Raw genomic sequence first — 17,518 nt, 5'->3', positions numbered from 1 at the left:
TGGCCGGATTTTTTTCTTTTATACTGTTATCTAAAATAATGGTACAGTTTTAAAAAATCTGTGGTATCTTAAATTTGACAAAATCCGTATTTTGAAAAAACTTCAGTTTCCTACAGCCTCATTACATTAGACTATTTTCATCAACATTATCTCTTGATGATATAATATCTGACTATGAAAAGCCAAAATCACCTATACCTACAGATTAGTCAGCTATATTTGCACATTGAAATCTTATTCCAATTTAGCTTTAAAACAGAAATTCACAGAAATTAAGATAGGAATCATTCCTATAAACTATTGTAGGTTAATAGAGAGTAGCTTCAATTGCTTAAGACCTAGTTTAAAAAAAAAAAAAAACTTGCTGATTGAATTTGCTTCCATTTAAATTAAAAATCACTTTGAGACCTCTGGGAAATGTATATTCTTGTATCTTAGGTTATTTATTTTATCAAATAGATAATTATTACTGAGAAAATTGGTTCTGCTTTTTAGCTCACTAAACTGTTACTTTTTGAGAAATAACATGAAGGCATCTTTCTAATCTGTAGAATGTTTTAGAATTCACAGATTGCGTTCATTCTTAATTTTATTCATTCCTCAAAATGATCGTTATGTAGGAGTAATGTTAATGTCCATTTTATGGATAGAGAAACTGATACTTAGAGAGGTAGAGATTACTTATCCAAGGATGTATTAGAAATATTGTTAAGAGCAGTATTGAGGGGGAAATTTATTGCATTAAACGCTCACTTCAGAAGAATAGAAAGATGGCAAGTGAACAAACTAACACTTCACCTTAAAGAACTAGAAAAACAAGAACAATCCAAACCTAAAGTTAGCAGACGGAAAGAAATCATTAAGATCAGAGCAGAACTGAATGAAATTGAAAACCAAAAAACAATTCAAAAGATCAACGAATCAAAAAGTTGGTTTTTTTTGAAAAGATAAATAAAATTGACAAACCATTAGCATGGCTAACAAAAAGAAGAAGAGAGAAGACTCAAATAACCAAAATTAGAAATGAAAAAGGCGATATTACAACTGATTCATCTGAAATACAAGGAATCATTCGAGACTACTATAAACAACTATATGCCAACAAATTTGAAAATCTGGAGGAAACGGATAAATTTCTGGACACACACAAGCTCCCAAAACTGAACCATGAAGACGTAGAAAATTTGAACAGACCAATAACAATAAAGGAGATTGAAGCTGTTATCAGAAGGCTCCCAACAAAGAAAAGCCCAGGACCAGATGGATTCACAGCAGAATTTTACCAAACATTCAAACAGGAATTGACACCGATTCTTTACAAACTATTCCAAAAGATTGAAATGGACGCAAATCTCCCAAACTCATTCTATGAAGCAAACATCATCCTGATACCAAAACCAGGTAAAGATATAACCAAAAAAGAAAACTACAGGCCGATATCCTTGATGAATATAGATGCAAAAATCCTCACTAAAATACTAGCAAACAGAAGACAGCAACACATATGTAAATTATTCATCACGATCAAGTGGGATTCATCCCAGGGAGGCAAGGTTGGTTCAACATACGCAAATCAGGGCCGAGCCCGTGGCGCACTCGGTAGCGTGCTGCACTGGCAGCGCGGCGACGCTCCCGCCGCGGGTTCGGATCCTATATAGGACTGGCCGGTGCACTCACTGGCTGAGTGCCGGTCACGAAAAAGACAAAAAAAAAAAAAAACATACGCAAATCAATAAATGTGATACACCATATTAATAAACTCAAACACAAGGACCATATGATCAGCTCTATAGATGCTGAAAAAGCATTTGATAAAGTACAGCACTCATTCATGACAAAGACCCTCTATAAGTTAGGTATAGAGGGAAAGTATCTCAACATAATTAAAGCCATATATGCCAAACCCACTGCCAGTATCATCCTGATGGGGAAAAGCTTTCAGCTTTTCCTTTAAGATCAGGAACTAGACAAGGATGCCCACTCTCACCACTCCTATTCAACATAGTGTTGGAAGTACTAGCCAGAGCAATCAGAGAAGAGAAGGAAATAAAGGGCATCCACATCGGAAAAGATGAAGTCAAACTGTCCCTGTTTGCAGATGACATGATCCTATATATCGAACAGCCTAAAACCTCTACAAAAAAACTGTTGGAATTGATAAATGATTTCAGCACAGTAGCAGGATACAAAATCAACATGCAAAAATCAGTAGCATTTCTTTTCTCCAATAGTGAACATGCAGAACGAGAAATCAAGAACACCTGCCCATTTACAATAGCCACCAAAAAAATAAAATACTTAGGAATTGAGTTAAACAAGGAGGTGAAAAATCTCTATAATGAGAACTACAAACCACTGCTGAGAGAAATTAGAGAGGATACAAGAAGATGGAAAGATATCCCATGCTCTTGGATTGGAAGAATCAACACAGTGAAAATGTCCATACTACCCAAAGTGATATACAAATTCAATGCAATCCCCATCAAAATTCCAAAGACATTTTTCTCAGAAATGGAAAAAACTATCCAGACATTTATATGGAACAATAAAAGACCACGTATAGCCAAAGCAATGCTGAGCAAAAAAAAATAAAGCTGGAGGCATAACACTACCTGACTTTAAGCTATACTACAAAGCTATAATAACCAAAACAGTATGGTACTGGCATAAAAACAGACACACTGACCAATGGAATAGAATAGAGAATCCAGAAATCAACCCACACACTTACTGTCAGCTGATCTTTGACAAAGGCACCAAGCCTATTCAGTGGCGAAGGGACTGCCTCTTCAGCAAATGGTGCTGGGAGAACTGGATATCCATATGCAGGAGAATGAAACTAGATCCATACCTCTCGCCGTATACTAAAATCAACTCAAAATGGATTAAGGATTTAAATATACACCCTGAAACAATAAAACTTCTTAAAGAAAACATAGGAGAAACACTTCAGGAAATAGGACTGGGCACAGACTTCATGAATACGACCCCAAAAGCACGGGCAACCAAAGGAAAAATAAACAAATGGGATTATATCAAACTAAAAAGCTTCTGCCCAGCAAAAGAAACAATTAACAGAGTTAAAAGACAGCCAACAGAGTGGGAGAAAATATTTGCAAAATATACATCTGACAAAGGATTAATATCCAGAATATATAAGGAACTCAAACAACTTTACAAGAAGAAAACAAGCAACCCAATTAAAAAATGGGCAAAAGAGCTAAGTAAGCATTTCTCTAAGGAAGATATACAAATGGCCAACAGACATATGAAAAAATGCTCAGTATCACTCAGCATCCGGGAAATGCAAATCAAAACCACATTGAGATACCATCTAACCCCAGTAAGGTTGGCTAAAATCCAAAAGACTCTGAACGATAAATGCTGGCGAGGTTGCGGAGAAAAAGGAACTCTCATACATTGTTGGTGGGACTGCAAAATGGTGCAGCCTCTATGGAAAAGGGTATGGAGGTTCCTCAAACAATTGCAGATTGATCTACCATACGACCCAGCTATCCCACTGTTGGGAATATACCCAGAGGAATGGAAATCATCAAGTCGAAGGTATACCTGTTCCCCAATGTTCATCGCAGCACTCTTTACAATAGTCAAGAGTTGGAACCAGCCCAAATGCCCATCATCAGATGAGTGGATACGGAAAATGTGGTACATCTACACAATGGAATACTACTCAGCTATAAGAACGAATGAAATACTGCCATTTGCAACAACATGGATGGACCTCAAGAGAATTATATTAAGTGAAACAAGTCAGGCACAGAAAGAGAAATACCACATGTTCTCACTTATTGGTGGGAGCTAAAAATTAATATATAAATTCACACACACACACACAAAACCGGGGGGGGGGGAAGAAGATATAAGAACCACAATTACTTGAAGTTGATATGACAAGCAAACAGAAAGGACATTGTTGGGGGGGAGGGGGGAGGGAGAAGGGAGGGAGGTTTTGGTGATGGGGAGCAATAATCAGCCACAATGTATATCGACAAAATAAAATTTAAAAAAAAAAAAAGAAAAGAAAATGAGAACTCTAAAATTCACCATATTTCTCTTTTTGCATTGTCTTTCTGGAAGCCCAAAGTCTTTTGTAAAACTCACTTCTAATAACTGTATTACCCCTGATTCCCAAAACCTTCTTTTCTGAAATCTTGTTTTTCCTCAATTTTAACTGGGTACATAAGTGATTAATCATGAGCCTTCTTGAGTATATTTCAGGTAGAGATGAAGAATAAAATATCAATAAATGAAGTGAGCCATAAAAAAAAATATATATTGTTAAGGATAGACTTAGTTCCCTTTATTCATTGCTTCATTTTTTAACATCTGTTCTATGACAGCACTTAGAATTTTTCTTTCTTTGCAGTAGGTCAACTGACCAGCCAGTCTTGGTGATGATTATTCATCTCCTGACTTTCATGAGGTTGGCAGAAGTCTGGTTGTGGATTGGCTTATCAAGAGTTATTATACAGTTTTGAAAATGCAACTAGAGTTGTTTTCTAAGCTCTTTTGTTATTTCAGGTGCTTTGTTCTTAGTGGTATTTTGTCCTGTTTTCTAATAGTAATCGACGACATTAGTGCATGGTTATGAGTTGTAGTCATGTATGTTCTTTTCTTTGATCCTTTCCATTGTTTAAAATGAGGTATAGAGGGTAGCTCCATTAAACTTTCTACAGACAAGTTAAATATGAATAAAATGATGAAATCTATTCTTTCAAATAAACATTAAAAAATATACGGGACTTTCACTTCCATTCATGATGGAGTAACAGGAAATGGATTTACCCTCCTTTCTTAAAAAGCTAGACAACCAGATGAAATAAATGAAACAATAGTTTTCAGACATTGGACAGCAGCCAGCACCAGGACAGTGATCCCAGAGAAATGGGAAGCAAACAAGGAGAACACTACAGTTCTAGATTACTGCTTAGAGTTTCCAAACTGAAATGCAGGAATAGGAAGCCCAAACCTGAGTTGAGGAGACACAATTTGGAATTTGGGGAGGCCAAGGTAGCTAGAATGTGTGGGGTAGAATACCAGAGAAGAGAGGGCTGCACAGAGAGAGAGAGAGCTATGAGCAGAGAGAGGGGTTATCTAAAGTCTTTGGCAGAATACTGACAGTGCTTGAGTGCAAGGAATCGACCCAATACCAGAGAAGGAACCGCCGGAAAGAATTAGGTGAAATAATCCCTAGAACTCACTCAAGGCTGAGAATAGCTTGTGTTCCCACCGTTCAGAGTGGAAAGACCTCCTGAGGTGTAGTTCTCAGAACGATATTGCCTCCGTAGTGGGAGCAACATTAACTCACCCTAAAAAAAACAAAGCTTAAAAGCAAGACTTGAAGTAGTCAAACTGATTCCAAGCAGCTTAACTATATCCCAGAACAAAGCCCAAAAGAATTTAAAGGAATACTGTAAAGGTAGTACCCAACATGATAAAATTTATAGTATCCAGTATCCAATTAAAAATTACCAGACACACAAAGAAGCAGAAAAATAAGACTTTTTTAATATGAGAAAATATCAATTAATTTCTGATTTCCAGAGTAAATCCTTTTTTGTATGACTCATAAGATTGTTTTTACCATAGAGAAATAGAAAAATCAGTCCCTGAAGCATAACCTTTTTTTCAGGTTGAAATCAGCTCGAGATGTTGTATCTAGGACTGGTCATTCATTGGCTCTTGGTTGTTTGCATCGTTATGTTGGTGGTATAGGCTCAGGACAACATCTGAAGACCAGTGTCAGCATTTTACTGGCTCTAGCACAAGATGGAACATCTCCTGAAGTCCAGGTATAATATTATTGGTTTTTTTATTAGGAAATTTAAAAATAATATTTTTAGGAAAGTTACTTGCTCTATAAAATAATAGTGACTCTGATAAGTTGTTAGAAAAAATATATTAGTAGAGTCTTTCTCTGTCTTTCTGTTTTATGAGTCTTATCTGTAATAGCACATAACAGGATTTTGTTTTTCAACCTAATCTTTAAGTCTTTCTTATTCTGGGTATTTTACCCATTCACATACATTTCTTCAAATATATTTCCTTTTTATTATTTTTTTATTCTTTGTACTTGTTTCCCTTTTTTGTATTTCCTTACATTTGTTAGATTGATCAAGTTTTTTTGTTTGTTTGTTTGTTTTTTATTAATAACTGTCCTCTCTCTCTTCCTCTAACACCCTGACCCAGGTCCTGGGTCACTGGTTTAATCAAGTGTACTCCTTGAATTTTTTTTTTTCATTGTTTCTCCTTAAACGTTTTCTGCATAAATAAATATAACTTCAGTGAGGATCAAGAGTGTGTGTGTGAAGATATCCTACAGTCTTGATTTGCCACGTCATATTGAAGTGCCTGAAAATATTAAGAATATATGCATGTAGCAATTCAGTGTACTTAATTTAGTATACTCTATAATTCTTTACAACTAAAATAAAATTGTATTTTATTCTAGACTTGGTCTCTTCATTCACTTGCTTTGATAGTGGATTCTAGTGGCCCAATGTATCGTGGATATGTAGAACCAACATTGTCTCTAGTTCTTACGTTGCTGTTGACAGTTCCACCTTCGCATACAGAAGTTCATCAGTGTTTGGGTAGATGCTTGGGTGCTATAATAACCACTGTTGGCCCTGAACTACAGGGTAAGTAAATTTATCTTAAAGAAACCAGACAGATGATTACTATCTTTTGATTTCCTGAATGTCAACATCATATTGCTTGAAGAAATCTTAACAATAATAATTACCATGTACTGAATACTTGTGATTTTCCAAAGGCCTGGAAGTCAGCTTTTTATATGTGCTATTTTATTTAATCCCTACAATAAACCTATGATGTGACAGTGTTTTTTGAAGTTTTGAGCAGGAAAAACATTTCTAAATGAAATTTTCTTGGAGCCCCATGAAAATAATGATAAAAATGGTGTTTCTTTGGCCTGGAGTGCCATTTGCTTATCTTCATGTACTCTTGCTTCATTTATTTTGAACTCTAAGGATCAGGAACATAGTTAGAAAAACTGCTGCCATAAGGTAGATAATATTATCTAATTTTTCTTGAGGAAATAAGCTCAGATAAAAGCTTACTTGCCTAGAGTTATGTAGATAATGAGTGGTACATTTATGATCCTAAAGCCTATGTTCTTACCTCTTAATTCCACTGAACTAATTCTACACTAATGGCTAAATTAAGCACTCAAGTCAGCAAATTATTGTGGATATATCCTGAATATCTAAACCGCTTTCACAGTTCTCTTCTTTTCCTTCTATCATTTATTAAATGCTTTCAGTGGGTCAAACTTTTTAATACATTTTCTCATTTAATTCTGATAACAATCCAGAGATAGATATTATCTCCATTTTACAGATGAAACACTGATGCTGAGAGAGGTTAGAGCTTTTCCAGGGTTTTATGTATATATATAAGCAGAGAGTGATCGGAGTCAGAGGTGAGGCCCAGATCAGTTTCCTTTTCTTACATTTTTAATCCCTATGCTTTATTACCTTCATTTGGACAGATAATTGAAAAAAAGAAAGAAGAGGAAAAAAATTATCTTGAGGAAGAATGCTAAGAATTGAAAAATATGTGATTTAGACATGTCTATTTCTTGGACCCAGTGGCCTCTTTGGGAAAGGGAGGAGAATTATTTCTTCCTGTGAATGTCACAGAGATTTAAAGAGAATAAATATGTGCCTTTGATTAGGTATAGGTGTTTACCAAATGTTTTCTGAAGTGATAATAATAAGGAAATGCATATAAAACTAGAATGTAAGTCTTATATGGTTCTATGATTTCCTTGTTTGGTCTGTGTATGTATATAAAAGCACATTATTTTACATTAGTAAGAAATTTTAAGTCACTTATATTTGGCAATTATGAAATTATTTTATAGATACCATATCATATTACAATTTATTTTTCCTAATTATCTCTATAAAAATTGCCATTAATCTTATTAGGAAAAAAGGGTTTGAAGTTATTGTATAACAAAAGTGATAATATTGGTTTAATAGAGAACAGAGGAAGAGAAATCTTCTGGCTCTTTCAAATAAAACAATGATGGTTATAAAAGGCAGTATAGTTTATTAGGGAATAAATACAAATCTAGCTAGACCTGAGAGATACATTATTATCGTCCAAATACAATTGTGTTTTGAAATCATTACTATGGACTTTGCAAACTTTGTTTTCAAAACAGAATAATAATTGGAGGGAGGGGTTATTTAGTTTTCTATAAATATTAAAATAATTGTATTTTACATTTTTTAAAATTTTGCAACTAGGCAATGGAGCAACAATTTCTACAATTCGTTCCTCTTGTTTGGTGGGTTGTGCAATAACCCAGGACCATTCGGATTCTCTCGTTCAGGCAGCTGCCATATCTTGCCTTCAGCAGCTTCACATGTTTGCACCACGACATGTCAATCTATCTAGTCTTGTTCCTAGCCTTTGTGTAAGTTTAAAGCATTTTATTCATTGATTTATTTAGGGAGGCTCTAAATTTCTTTCTCAAAAGATCAAAATGGGCCAAAACAAAAAATGTAAGTTTCCTGGATTGTGAATTCTAGAGTTTCAGTTTCAATAGTCATTTTATGACTGTTTATTTAATTTACTAGTTTTCTCTTTTACCTTTGAAGAAATATTTTGATGAACTGTTTATTTCTTGGCTAAGAATGCACCACGTTTTTAGTCTTTCCTGCTCAGAATTCTGTTCTCTAAAGCTTGACTGATAAAATCTAAGGATCTGTTGCTATCATTACAGTCGTTAATTTATTCATTCAGCAAATATTTATTGATAGCCTGCTACGTATACATCAAATACCATGCAAATTACTGGAGATACATTTGTAGATGAGACAAGATCAAGCTTCTCTCATAGTGAAGTTCATGGTTTACAAGGGAAAATGGACAATAGTCATTTACAAATAAGTGCTAGAAAGGGCTGTAGGAGAGCATAAGGGGGACCTATCAGAATCCAGGCATTTAGAAAAGCTTTTCCAAAAAAAATGATATTTAAGGTGTGATTTGCAGGATAAATAGGAGTTAGTTTGCAGAGGGGCATGATATTGGAATAGATAGCATCTATTTTTAGTTAGAGGGAGAAATATGTGGAAGGCCCCCAAATGGGAAAAAAATGTGATACATTTAAGGAACCACTTAGTGTGGTTAAGGCTGAGAGAGAAGAGAGAGATGCATGATAGAGCGACACAAGATGAGGCTAGACAGCCAGGTGACAGATCAGTGCAGACTTCCCAGGTATATTAAAACTTTGGACTTAATTCTACAAGCAATAGGAAGCCATTAGAAGGTATTCCACAGGGGAGTAATATTATCAGATTTGCACTTCTTACATTTCATTCTTGCTATTATCATGAAAAATGGACTCTACAGGGTAAGAATTATGGTGTTCTAGGAGAGGAGGAAGATTATGATTTGCTCTAAGTTGTAGCAGTAGGAGAAAAATAGATGGATTTGAGTGATATTTAAGAGGAAGGATTAACAGAATTTTTTGAGGGAAAAGGGGAAAGAATGTGGCCCAGGTTTTTGACTTAAGCATAGTAATGTAATTGCCTGAGGTTGGCAACACTGGAGGAGAAGTTTTACATTTGTGGATATTTAGTTACATGGGTCTGAAGCTCAGAAAAGAGAGGTAAATTTAGAGGCATAAACATTTAGATGGCAAATAAAGATATAGGAGTAGCTGAGATCACTGGAGAGAGATTAAAATTTAGAAAAGAAAAGGAGTCAGCAAAAAATATGAAGAAGAGATTAAAAGAAAAATACAGGTTGTGTTGTTCACAGAAGCCAAAAGGAGTAGAGGAATGGTGTTTTTGGAAAAATTGACAAAAACTTTATGTGCAAATGCAAAGGGCTTTTAAAGACCAATGAGTGGGAGTATTTACTGTATATGTACTATCAGCTCAATTACCATCAGCTACAGTAAGAAAGAAAGGGTGGTATGGCAAGTATAGACAAGTAGATAAATGGAACACAATAGAATGTCCCGAACTGGATTCACACATATACGGTTATATATGTATGACTGTGATACCACTACAGTTCAGTTTGGAAAGGATCATCTTTTCGATAAATACAGGAACCATAAGATACCATCAGTTGTACTTTGCATCTCTATAATCATAGATGTTAAAAAGAAAAGTACACCTCAGAATCACTGAAATGGAGTTTTTAAAAACACTTTGTAAACTGGAAAGTGTTTTATTTTTCACTTTAGCTCTGCTAGTCAAAATTTGATGAGTGTATTCTTTTAGCTACAATTCTCTGTAATGGTTATTATATTAAATTTCTATGGTATTCTTCTACATACATGTTTTGTCACTTGATTCTTATGGCAGCTGTATAATAGGCAGGTAGACATTGTTCCCATCATACAGATAAAAAGGCAGAAATTCCAAGAGACCAAGACATTTGTTCTTCCCATTTGATATGACCATGTTTAAGCGTTCTAATCATGGGGTATTTGAAAGTTCCAAAATGTCTTTATTTTCAGGAAGGGAAGTAAATAAAACATTTTGTTGATAAAAATCTGTCAGGTTTTAGTAGGACCGTGTGTAAAATAAGAAGTGCAAAACATCCTTCTGGATTTTCATCTAAGTATATTGTATGAGTTTTAGTGCACAGATCTTGGGACAGCTATTTTGGCTACTAACATTTTTTGTATATTTTGTTGGCATTATTATTTTGCCAAAGGGCCATCATTTGACTATATTTTAAACAACTGAGGTTTTTAAATGAAGAGCTTCATTACAAGTAAGGTGTTAATATATATTTATTAGGCTAGTGAGATTAAAGTATTATAACTTTTTAAAAAAATTTGCCTAACTTGTTATGCTTTACAGGTTCACTTATGTAGTTCCCATTTGTTACTTCGACGGGCAGCTGTGGCATGTCTCCGGCAACTTGCACAAAGAGAAGCAGCTGAAGTGTGTGAATATGCCATGAGCCTAGCAAAAAGTTCAGGAGACAAAGAGATCAGTGGTGCCAGTAAGTTATTATATCGATCAATATTCTTTTTTGTTTAAATACTTCTACGTTTTGAATGAGTATTATTTATTAAATAGCATTTTTGTGTTGAAATGAGGTCAAGTTTCCTATTATTTTAAATAGAACCATTATCACTTTAAAAATTTCAGTGTAGTTTTCTTGGTTATTTTGCATTTTTACCTTTTTAAAACTTTTTCAGCTTAAAAAAATGAATAGCATTTAATATCAGAATACTTCTGCCATACCTTGAGGATGTTTTAGCTATATAAGGGACAAATAACTCTAAGAATATTGCCCTGTATCACTAGTAAACTACTGAAAAGAGAAATGATATATTTTAGGGGCACTTGAAAGATTTCAGCTTATGAAGAATAGTTAATCTTTTCTGATATAATTTTTTCTCTTAGAAGATAAGGCCAAAGTAGCCAGTAAAACTATGAAATGTCTCCCCATACCAGCCAGCTGCCAAAAAAAAAAAAAAGCTATGAAATGTCAGTAGATATTTGGTAGCAAAAGGTTGATCTTTGCTTTGTTCTTTGGAGGGTTTTAAGTATAACTTGAATTCATAGCTGGTCTTTTGATTTCTAGAGATAGGTGGTTTGGAAACTTTTTAAGAGTTCAATTGACAGAGGTATTTGCCCTTTTAAGAGAAAAATTTTTACTTATAAGCTATTTCTAATTTCTGTGACCTGCTTGGATACTAAGAAGCAAGATTCAAAAATAACTTCAATTTTAGTGTAGTATGATAAGGGCTGTATTAACAAACATACTGTATTGTGGGATATAAATTAAGTTTATTATAAAATTCTAACAGTAAACATTGTTGCTCTTTGGAGAGGAAACAGCACCAAAAGTAATTGCAGAATACATATACAATTTTAAAACTTCTTTTTTTTTTTTTTTTTTGTCTTTTTTTTCATGACCAGCACTCAGCCAGTGAGTGCACCAGCCATTTCTATATAGGATCCGAACCCGTGGCGGGAGCGTCACCGTGCTCCCAGCGCCGCACTCTCCCGAGTGCGCCACGGGCTTGGCCCCAATTTTAAAACTTCTACATGTCAGTCACCATAATCAAAATTGAAAGACAGACTAAGGGAAAAATATTTGCAAAATTTATTTATTTTATTAATTTTATTGGTTAATGTGTATATTTACATTTTAATGTTTTTAAGGCTTTTACAAATGAGTGTGTAGGGAGTCCCTCAGACTACCCCCAAGTTTGATGATTTGCTAGAAGGACTCTGCATATAGGCATACTAATGGATATGATTTATGATGATGAAAGAATAATAAGCAAAGGGAAAAGGTACATGGTGAAGTCCAGAGGAAACAAAGCACAAGCTTCCAAAAGTCCTCTCCCTGTGGAGTCACACAGGATGTGATTAATTCCTAGCAGTGAGTTGCGACAACATGTGTGAAATGTTGTATACCAGGGAAATGTATTAGAAACTTAGTGCCCAGGGTTTTTACTGAAGGCTGGTCCCGTAGGCATGGTCTACCTAGCACGTACCAAAAGTTCACACTCTCAAAAGGAAAGCAGATATTTAGCACTGCTTAGGCACAGTGAGCCACTTTTATCAGGGAATGGTAGGAAACCTCCAGAAACCCAATTTCTAAGTGCCAGCCAATGACTAACCTGGCAATTAGGCCTTTGCTAAGGTAGTCTCAGGCCTGCTATGTTAACTCTTTTCTGTACCTGCAAAAAAATCACAAGAGCACTTGAATGTATTTTATCAAAGAAGAAATACCAATAAACGAAATATCTTTAACTACCAGTGATTAAATAATTATGTTACTACAATCGTAAGATAGCATTTTTCTTCTATAAAACTGATCAAGATTAATAATAATAATTATAACCAGTGTTAGAAGAGAGGTGAATAAAAGAAGAATTTTGTATACTGCTGGTAGAAATGTAAAGTCATACAGATTTGCTGTAAGTGTTTTTTGGTAGTATGTTCCCAAAGTTTTCAAAATGTGTATACCCTTTGACCTAGCAATCCCCTTTTAGGAATTTGTCCTCGGTGGTTAATCAGTGTTCTCTTAATTCATTGGTTTGCAATGTAGCCATCCATATTTTCACTGAGAGTTGGCTTTGTGTTTTTCTTTTTTTCTCAGATATCAAAGTTAAGTTTTTATTAGTCTAAAATAATTTGTTATAACTATAACATGTTTTTTGTCAGCCTCATGATAACCAAAACACAAAACTTATAATTGACATACTGAAATAGTGAGAAATCAGAATAAAATTTACACTGTGTAATTACTGATATGGAAAAGTATTCATTATATATTGCTGTGTCTCTTCCTAATGCTGTTCTTCTTTCTTAGAACGTTTTCTTTTGGCTTTTCCTACTGTCTTGGAATTTCACTCACTATGGCTATTTTCTGCAAACCTCTTGTTATTCTGTCTTTGGAAAGACTCAACTAAAATAAGCTACCTTTCAGTCTGCATCCCTCTATCTCACTGCTTTCAGGGTTCAGAGGGCTCTAGACTTCAGAGAGCCTCATGGTACTCATTCTAAGGTTACCAGTTGTACTTCTTATGTAAACATAAGAATGCAAAGATTACCTGATGAAGCAAGAAATTTAATCACTATTTCATAACAATATTACTTTTTGATTGTATATTATTTGGAAAGGATTTTTCCAATTTTAAAATGAACTTTTAGAATACAATCCACTTAAGTTTGTGTTCTGGCTTTAGATTTTTAAAAATTTGAACTATAAGACCAAATAAATTTCAGTTTGTGCTTGTAACAAATACAGCAATTTTTTTCAGTTTGTTAAATATATTTAGAAGTATGTCTCTTTCTCACACTTTTTTTTTATTAGAATCAAATATTTATTGCACATTCCCTAGAGATTTGTTTATAGTATTCTCAGAATAATCTCATCTTAAAGATCAGGGTTTACCCCTACTGTCAGATCAAATTTTAATCCTAAATACATGTAAACTAGAGGTCATAGTTAAATTGTATATATAGCTAGCTAGCTGGTTTTGTTGCTATTGTGAATTTATATTTCAGACTTGGTCTTTGACGTAATTGTTACCTACCGTACAACAAAATCCCATACAAGTTTACTTGTGAAAATTGCTTTTCAGATGTCAGTCCTTTTGCACCTGGGGTCGGTTCTCGAAGTGGTATCCATTCTCGGCACCAAGGTGTTAATATAACAGAAACTGGTCTTGAGGGACTTCTTTTTGGAATGCTAGACCGGGAGACAGATCGAAAATTATGTTCTGATATTCATGACACTTTAGGACATATGCTTTCATCCCTGGCAGTAGAAAAACTTTCCCATTGGCTAATGCTTTGTAAAGATGTCCTGGCAGCTTCTAGTGGTATGTATTTAAATATGTTCTTAAAATAATGAAAATTGTTTTCCTTCTGATATATCGGTGTGTGTGTGTGTGTGTGTGTGTGTGTGTGTATCCAAAAAGTTCATGGAAAAATAGATTTAAAAGACAATACAAGTTTTTCCATGAACTTTTTGAAGTACCCTCATATATAAATATACATATGTAGAAATTTGAGCTAATGTTTGAAAGTACTATAATTTTTAATCTATAAATTGCTATAAAAATGTTGAAGGATAGATGATATTACAAACTAATGAAATTTCTATATTTTTTGAAAATGTATTTAAAAATTTTTTGAAAGTTCAAACTAAATTTTCATATATAAAAATCCCAAGTTACTTTGTAATACAACATAGTATGTAAAACTATTGAAATATGTAAGTGTAATTTACATAAAAGTAATTTATGTTATCCTTCCTTGTTTTTTGGTTATTTAAAAAAAAAAAACAAAGTTGCCAGTTTTACTGTTTTCCAGACAATGAGAATTTTGTCTTTTTTTAAAACTGGAAATCTAACATTAATGGTATTTCTACAGCATCATTTTCCTACATGTGAGGTTGTTATAATAGTCTTTATTTTTGTTATAGATATGAGTACTGCAACTCCCTTAAGCAGTGGAAAAGATGAAGAATCTGAAAAGAAGGATGAGATGGACGATGATACCATGTTTACCACCCTAGGAGAAGAAGACAAATCAAAGCCCTTTGTGGCACCTCGCTGGGCCACTCGGGTATTTGCTGCTGATTGCCTGTGTCGAATCATCAATTTATGTGAGAATGCAGACCAGGCTCACTTTGATCTTGCTATGGCACGTTCTGCTAAACTACGAAACCCTACAAGTAAATTTAAAACCAGTACTTTGTTTCCCCAAAGAATTTTTATAAGTTTGAGAAATTTTACTGCTGTGTAACATGCTTTAGACTGGCCTTTCATTTATTGTAAGTTCTCTTGCCTTTTATCTTAGTTTTCTGTCCCCTCTCCATACTATCTTATGATTCCTATTTGGAAGATAAGTTGAAGAAGGTGGTCCAAAGAGAAATAGATATATCTGTCTTCATCATTTGCCTTAAGGATAACAATGGCAGTACTTATGTTTCCTCAATACATTGTCCTAGTTTTAGTACTTTACTGTAAAAAATATGGCAAAATGCTAAAGTGTGTGAATATAATGAGCTTGCAGTCCCCACCTGTGGAGAATGTCAGAATTCATAAACTCCATGGCAGATTTCAGACTGTCAGATTTTAGAAATGCTATTAGGCATTTTTGAAAAAGTGAACATTGTCTATTACTGAAAACTCTCACTACTTTTTATCTTTTATAAGCTTTTTACACCACGTATCCCCTGGATCAGATATTACAGGGAATTTACAAAGAAATCATCAGTTGCATATCTTTATTTTACAGTTGAAGAGACCCAGAGAAGCTGAGAGAGGTGGTAGAGTAACAGACTCCCTATCCTGTATTTTGTTGTCTCTTCGTCACCCTGTCATTTTTTAAGTATCTGAAGACAAACTATATGTATTAACAATATTAAAGTCTATAAATTAAAAATGCTTTTAAGGTTATTTTGTTATGTGTAAGAAGCAGCAGAGCTCACAAATATATTTTAAAAACAAACAAGTAAAACAGTAGTACACCATGTATAAAATGTGAATCTGAATAAGGGTACCAACAAAGCACAATACATCATGAACACAGTGTCTTTATTCATGTGATTATTTAACAAATATTTACTGAATTCTTTTCTGTACATGGGGGATATACAAAGAAGAATAAAACATAGGCCATTCCCTGGAAGAACTTCTAGTCTAGGAGACACAGACAGACTTTTCAGTCAAATAATTATACTGTGTCCCAATAGTGGTGTGATAGAGTACTTGGCAAACTTTAAAAAAATAGTATTAATTTCCTGAAGAGCCAGGGAAGACCTCACAGAAGAGGTTATTTTGAAGCTGGGTTCTAAAGGCAGAGAACAAGTTTTCCAGGTAGAAGAGGCTGGTTGTATTAGTTTTCTATTGCTGCTGTAACAAACGATCACAAACGTTGGTTTAAAACAACCCAAGTTTTTCTTATAGTTCTCTAGGTCAGAAGTCCAACATGAGTCTCACCGAGCTGAAATCAAGGTGTCAGCAGGGCCCTGTTCCTTTCTAGAGGCTCTAGGGGGAATCCATTTCCTTTCCTTTCTCAGCTTTTATATGCTGCCTGCATTCCTTGGCTCATGGCTCTGTTTCTCTGTCTTCAGAGCCAGCAATGTTAAAGTTCTCTGTGATGCTTCTTCGGTTGTCACAGCTCTCTCACTGACTGCAGCCAGGAAAGGTACTCTGCTGTTTAAGGCTCATGTGATTAGACTGCACCCACCTCGATAATTTAGGATAATACCCTGTTTCAGGGTCCATAACCTTAATCACATCTGCAAAGGCCCTTTTGCTATGTAAGGTAACATATTCACAAGTTCTAGGTTTTATGGTATGGACATCTTTGGAGTAAGAGAATTTGCTAAGTCATGGAATCGTAGGTGTGCATACCATATTTAAGAAATAGTGAAAATCCTTAGGTTGGCTTTCCTTTTTTTGTATTCCTTAACTTTTTTTTTCTCATTGTTTGTGTCTTGTCCTTTTACCTTTATTCACAGAGATCCTCACCTTTATATATATATATATATATATATATATATACACACACATTGATAGTGTTTTACTCTTTCCTGCCTTCATAGTGGATCTTAAATCTGCTTTTATCTTTTTAGTTTTCTTATAATTTTGCTGCATTTCTTCCATCTCCATTATATCCTATCCTTTTCACTCTTTATGATTTCCTGTTCTTATTTCATGGCAGCTATGATTTTTTGCATTTATTGAGGATGCCAAATGATTTCCTATATCTTATTCTGGTTTTTATAGAAAATTATTTTCATTGGATAATTCTGAGTTGGGGGAAAGAAAAGAAAATTGTTTTCAGAGGTTAGCTCTTTCTCTGAATATTTAGAATCTTTCTTTTCCCCGGTTGTATTTTTTTCCCCCCACAGGCTTATTTGTTTACATATTCTTGAGAGAAAAGAATGCTCTTCATATTTAGAATTTGCTCATAGTGTGCTAATGTTTGGGGGTGTATTGCCTATGTTCTCTGTCTTT

At 34.4% G+C, this 17,518-nt stretch overlaps 1 protein-coding gene across 3 annotated transcripts in view; it reads left to right on the top strand.

Annotated features, from left to right (window-relative positions):
• Positions 1 to 17,518, top strand: part of HEATR5B (HEAT repeat containing 5B) — a 90,838-nt gene that overhangs the window by 31,669 nt on the left and 41,651 nt on the right. For all 3 annotated transcript variants that reach the window (XM_063077918.1, XM_063077919.1, XM_063077917.1), the window contains exons 19-24: positions 5,654 to 5,813; positions 6,473 to 6,662; positions 8,301 to 8,470; positions 10,878 to 11,022; positions 14,129 to 14,368; positions 14,974 to 15,225. In XM_063077918.1, coding sequence (XP_062933988.1) covers positions 5,654 to 5,813; positions 6,473 to 6,662; positions 8,301 to 8,470; positions 10,878 to 11,022; positions 14,129 to 14,368; positions 14,974 to 15,225 — 1,157 coding nt within the window. The remainder of the gene's footprint in view (positions 1 to 5,653; positions 5,814 to 6,472; positions 6,663 to 8,300; positions 8,471 to 10,877; positions 11,023 to 14,128; positions 14,369 to 14,973; positions 15,226 to 17,518) is intronic.

The sequence above is a fragment of the Cynocephalus volans genome, chromosome 14 (genome assembly GCF_027409185.1).
Source record: "Cynocephalus volans isolate mCynVol1 chromosome 14, mCynVol1.pri, whole genome shotgun sequence".
NCBI lineage: Eukaryota > Metazoa > Chordata > Mammalia > Dermoptera > Cynocephalidae > Cynocephalus > Cynocephalus volans.
This window is presented reverse-complemented; position numbering and strand designations above follow the sequence as displayed.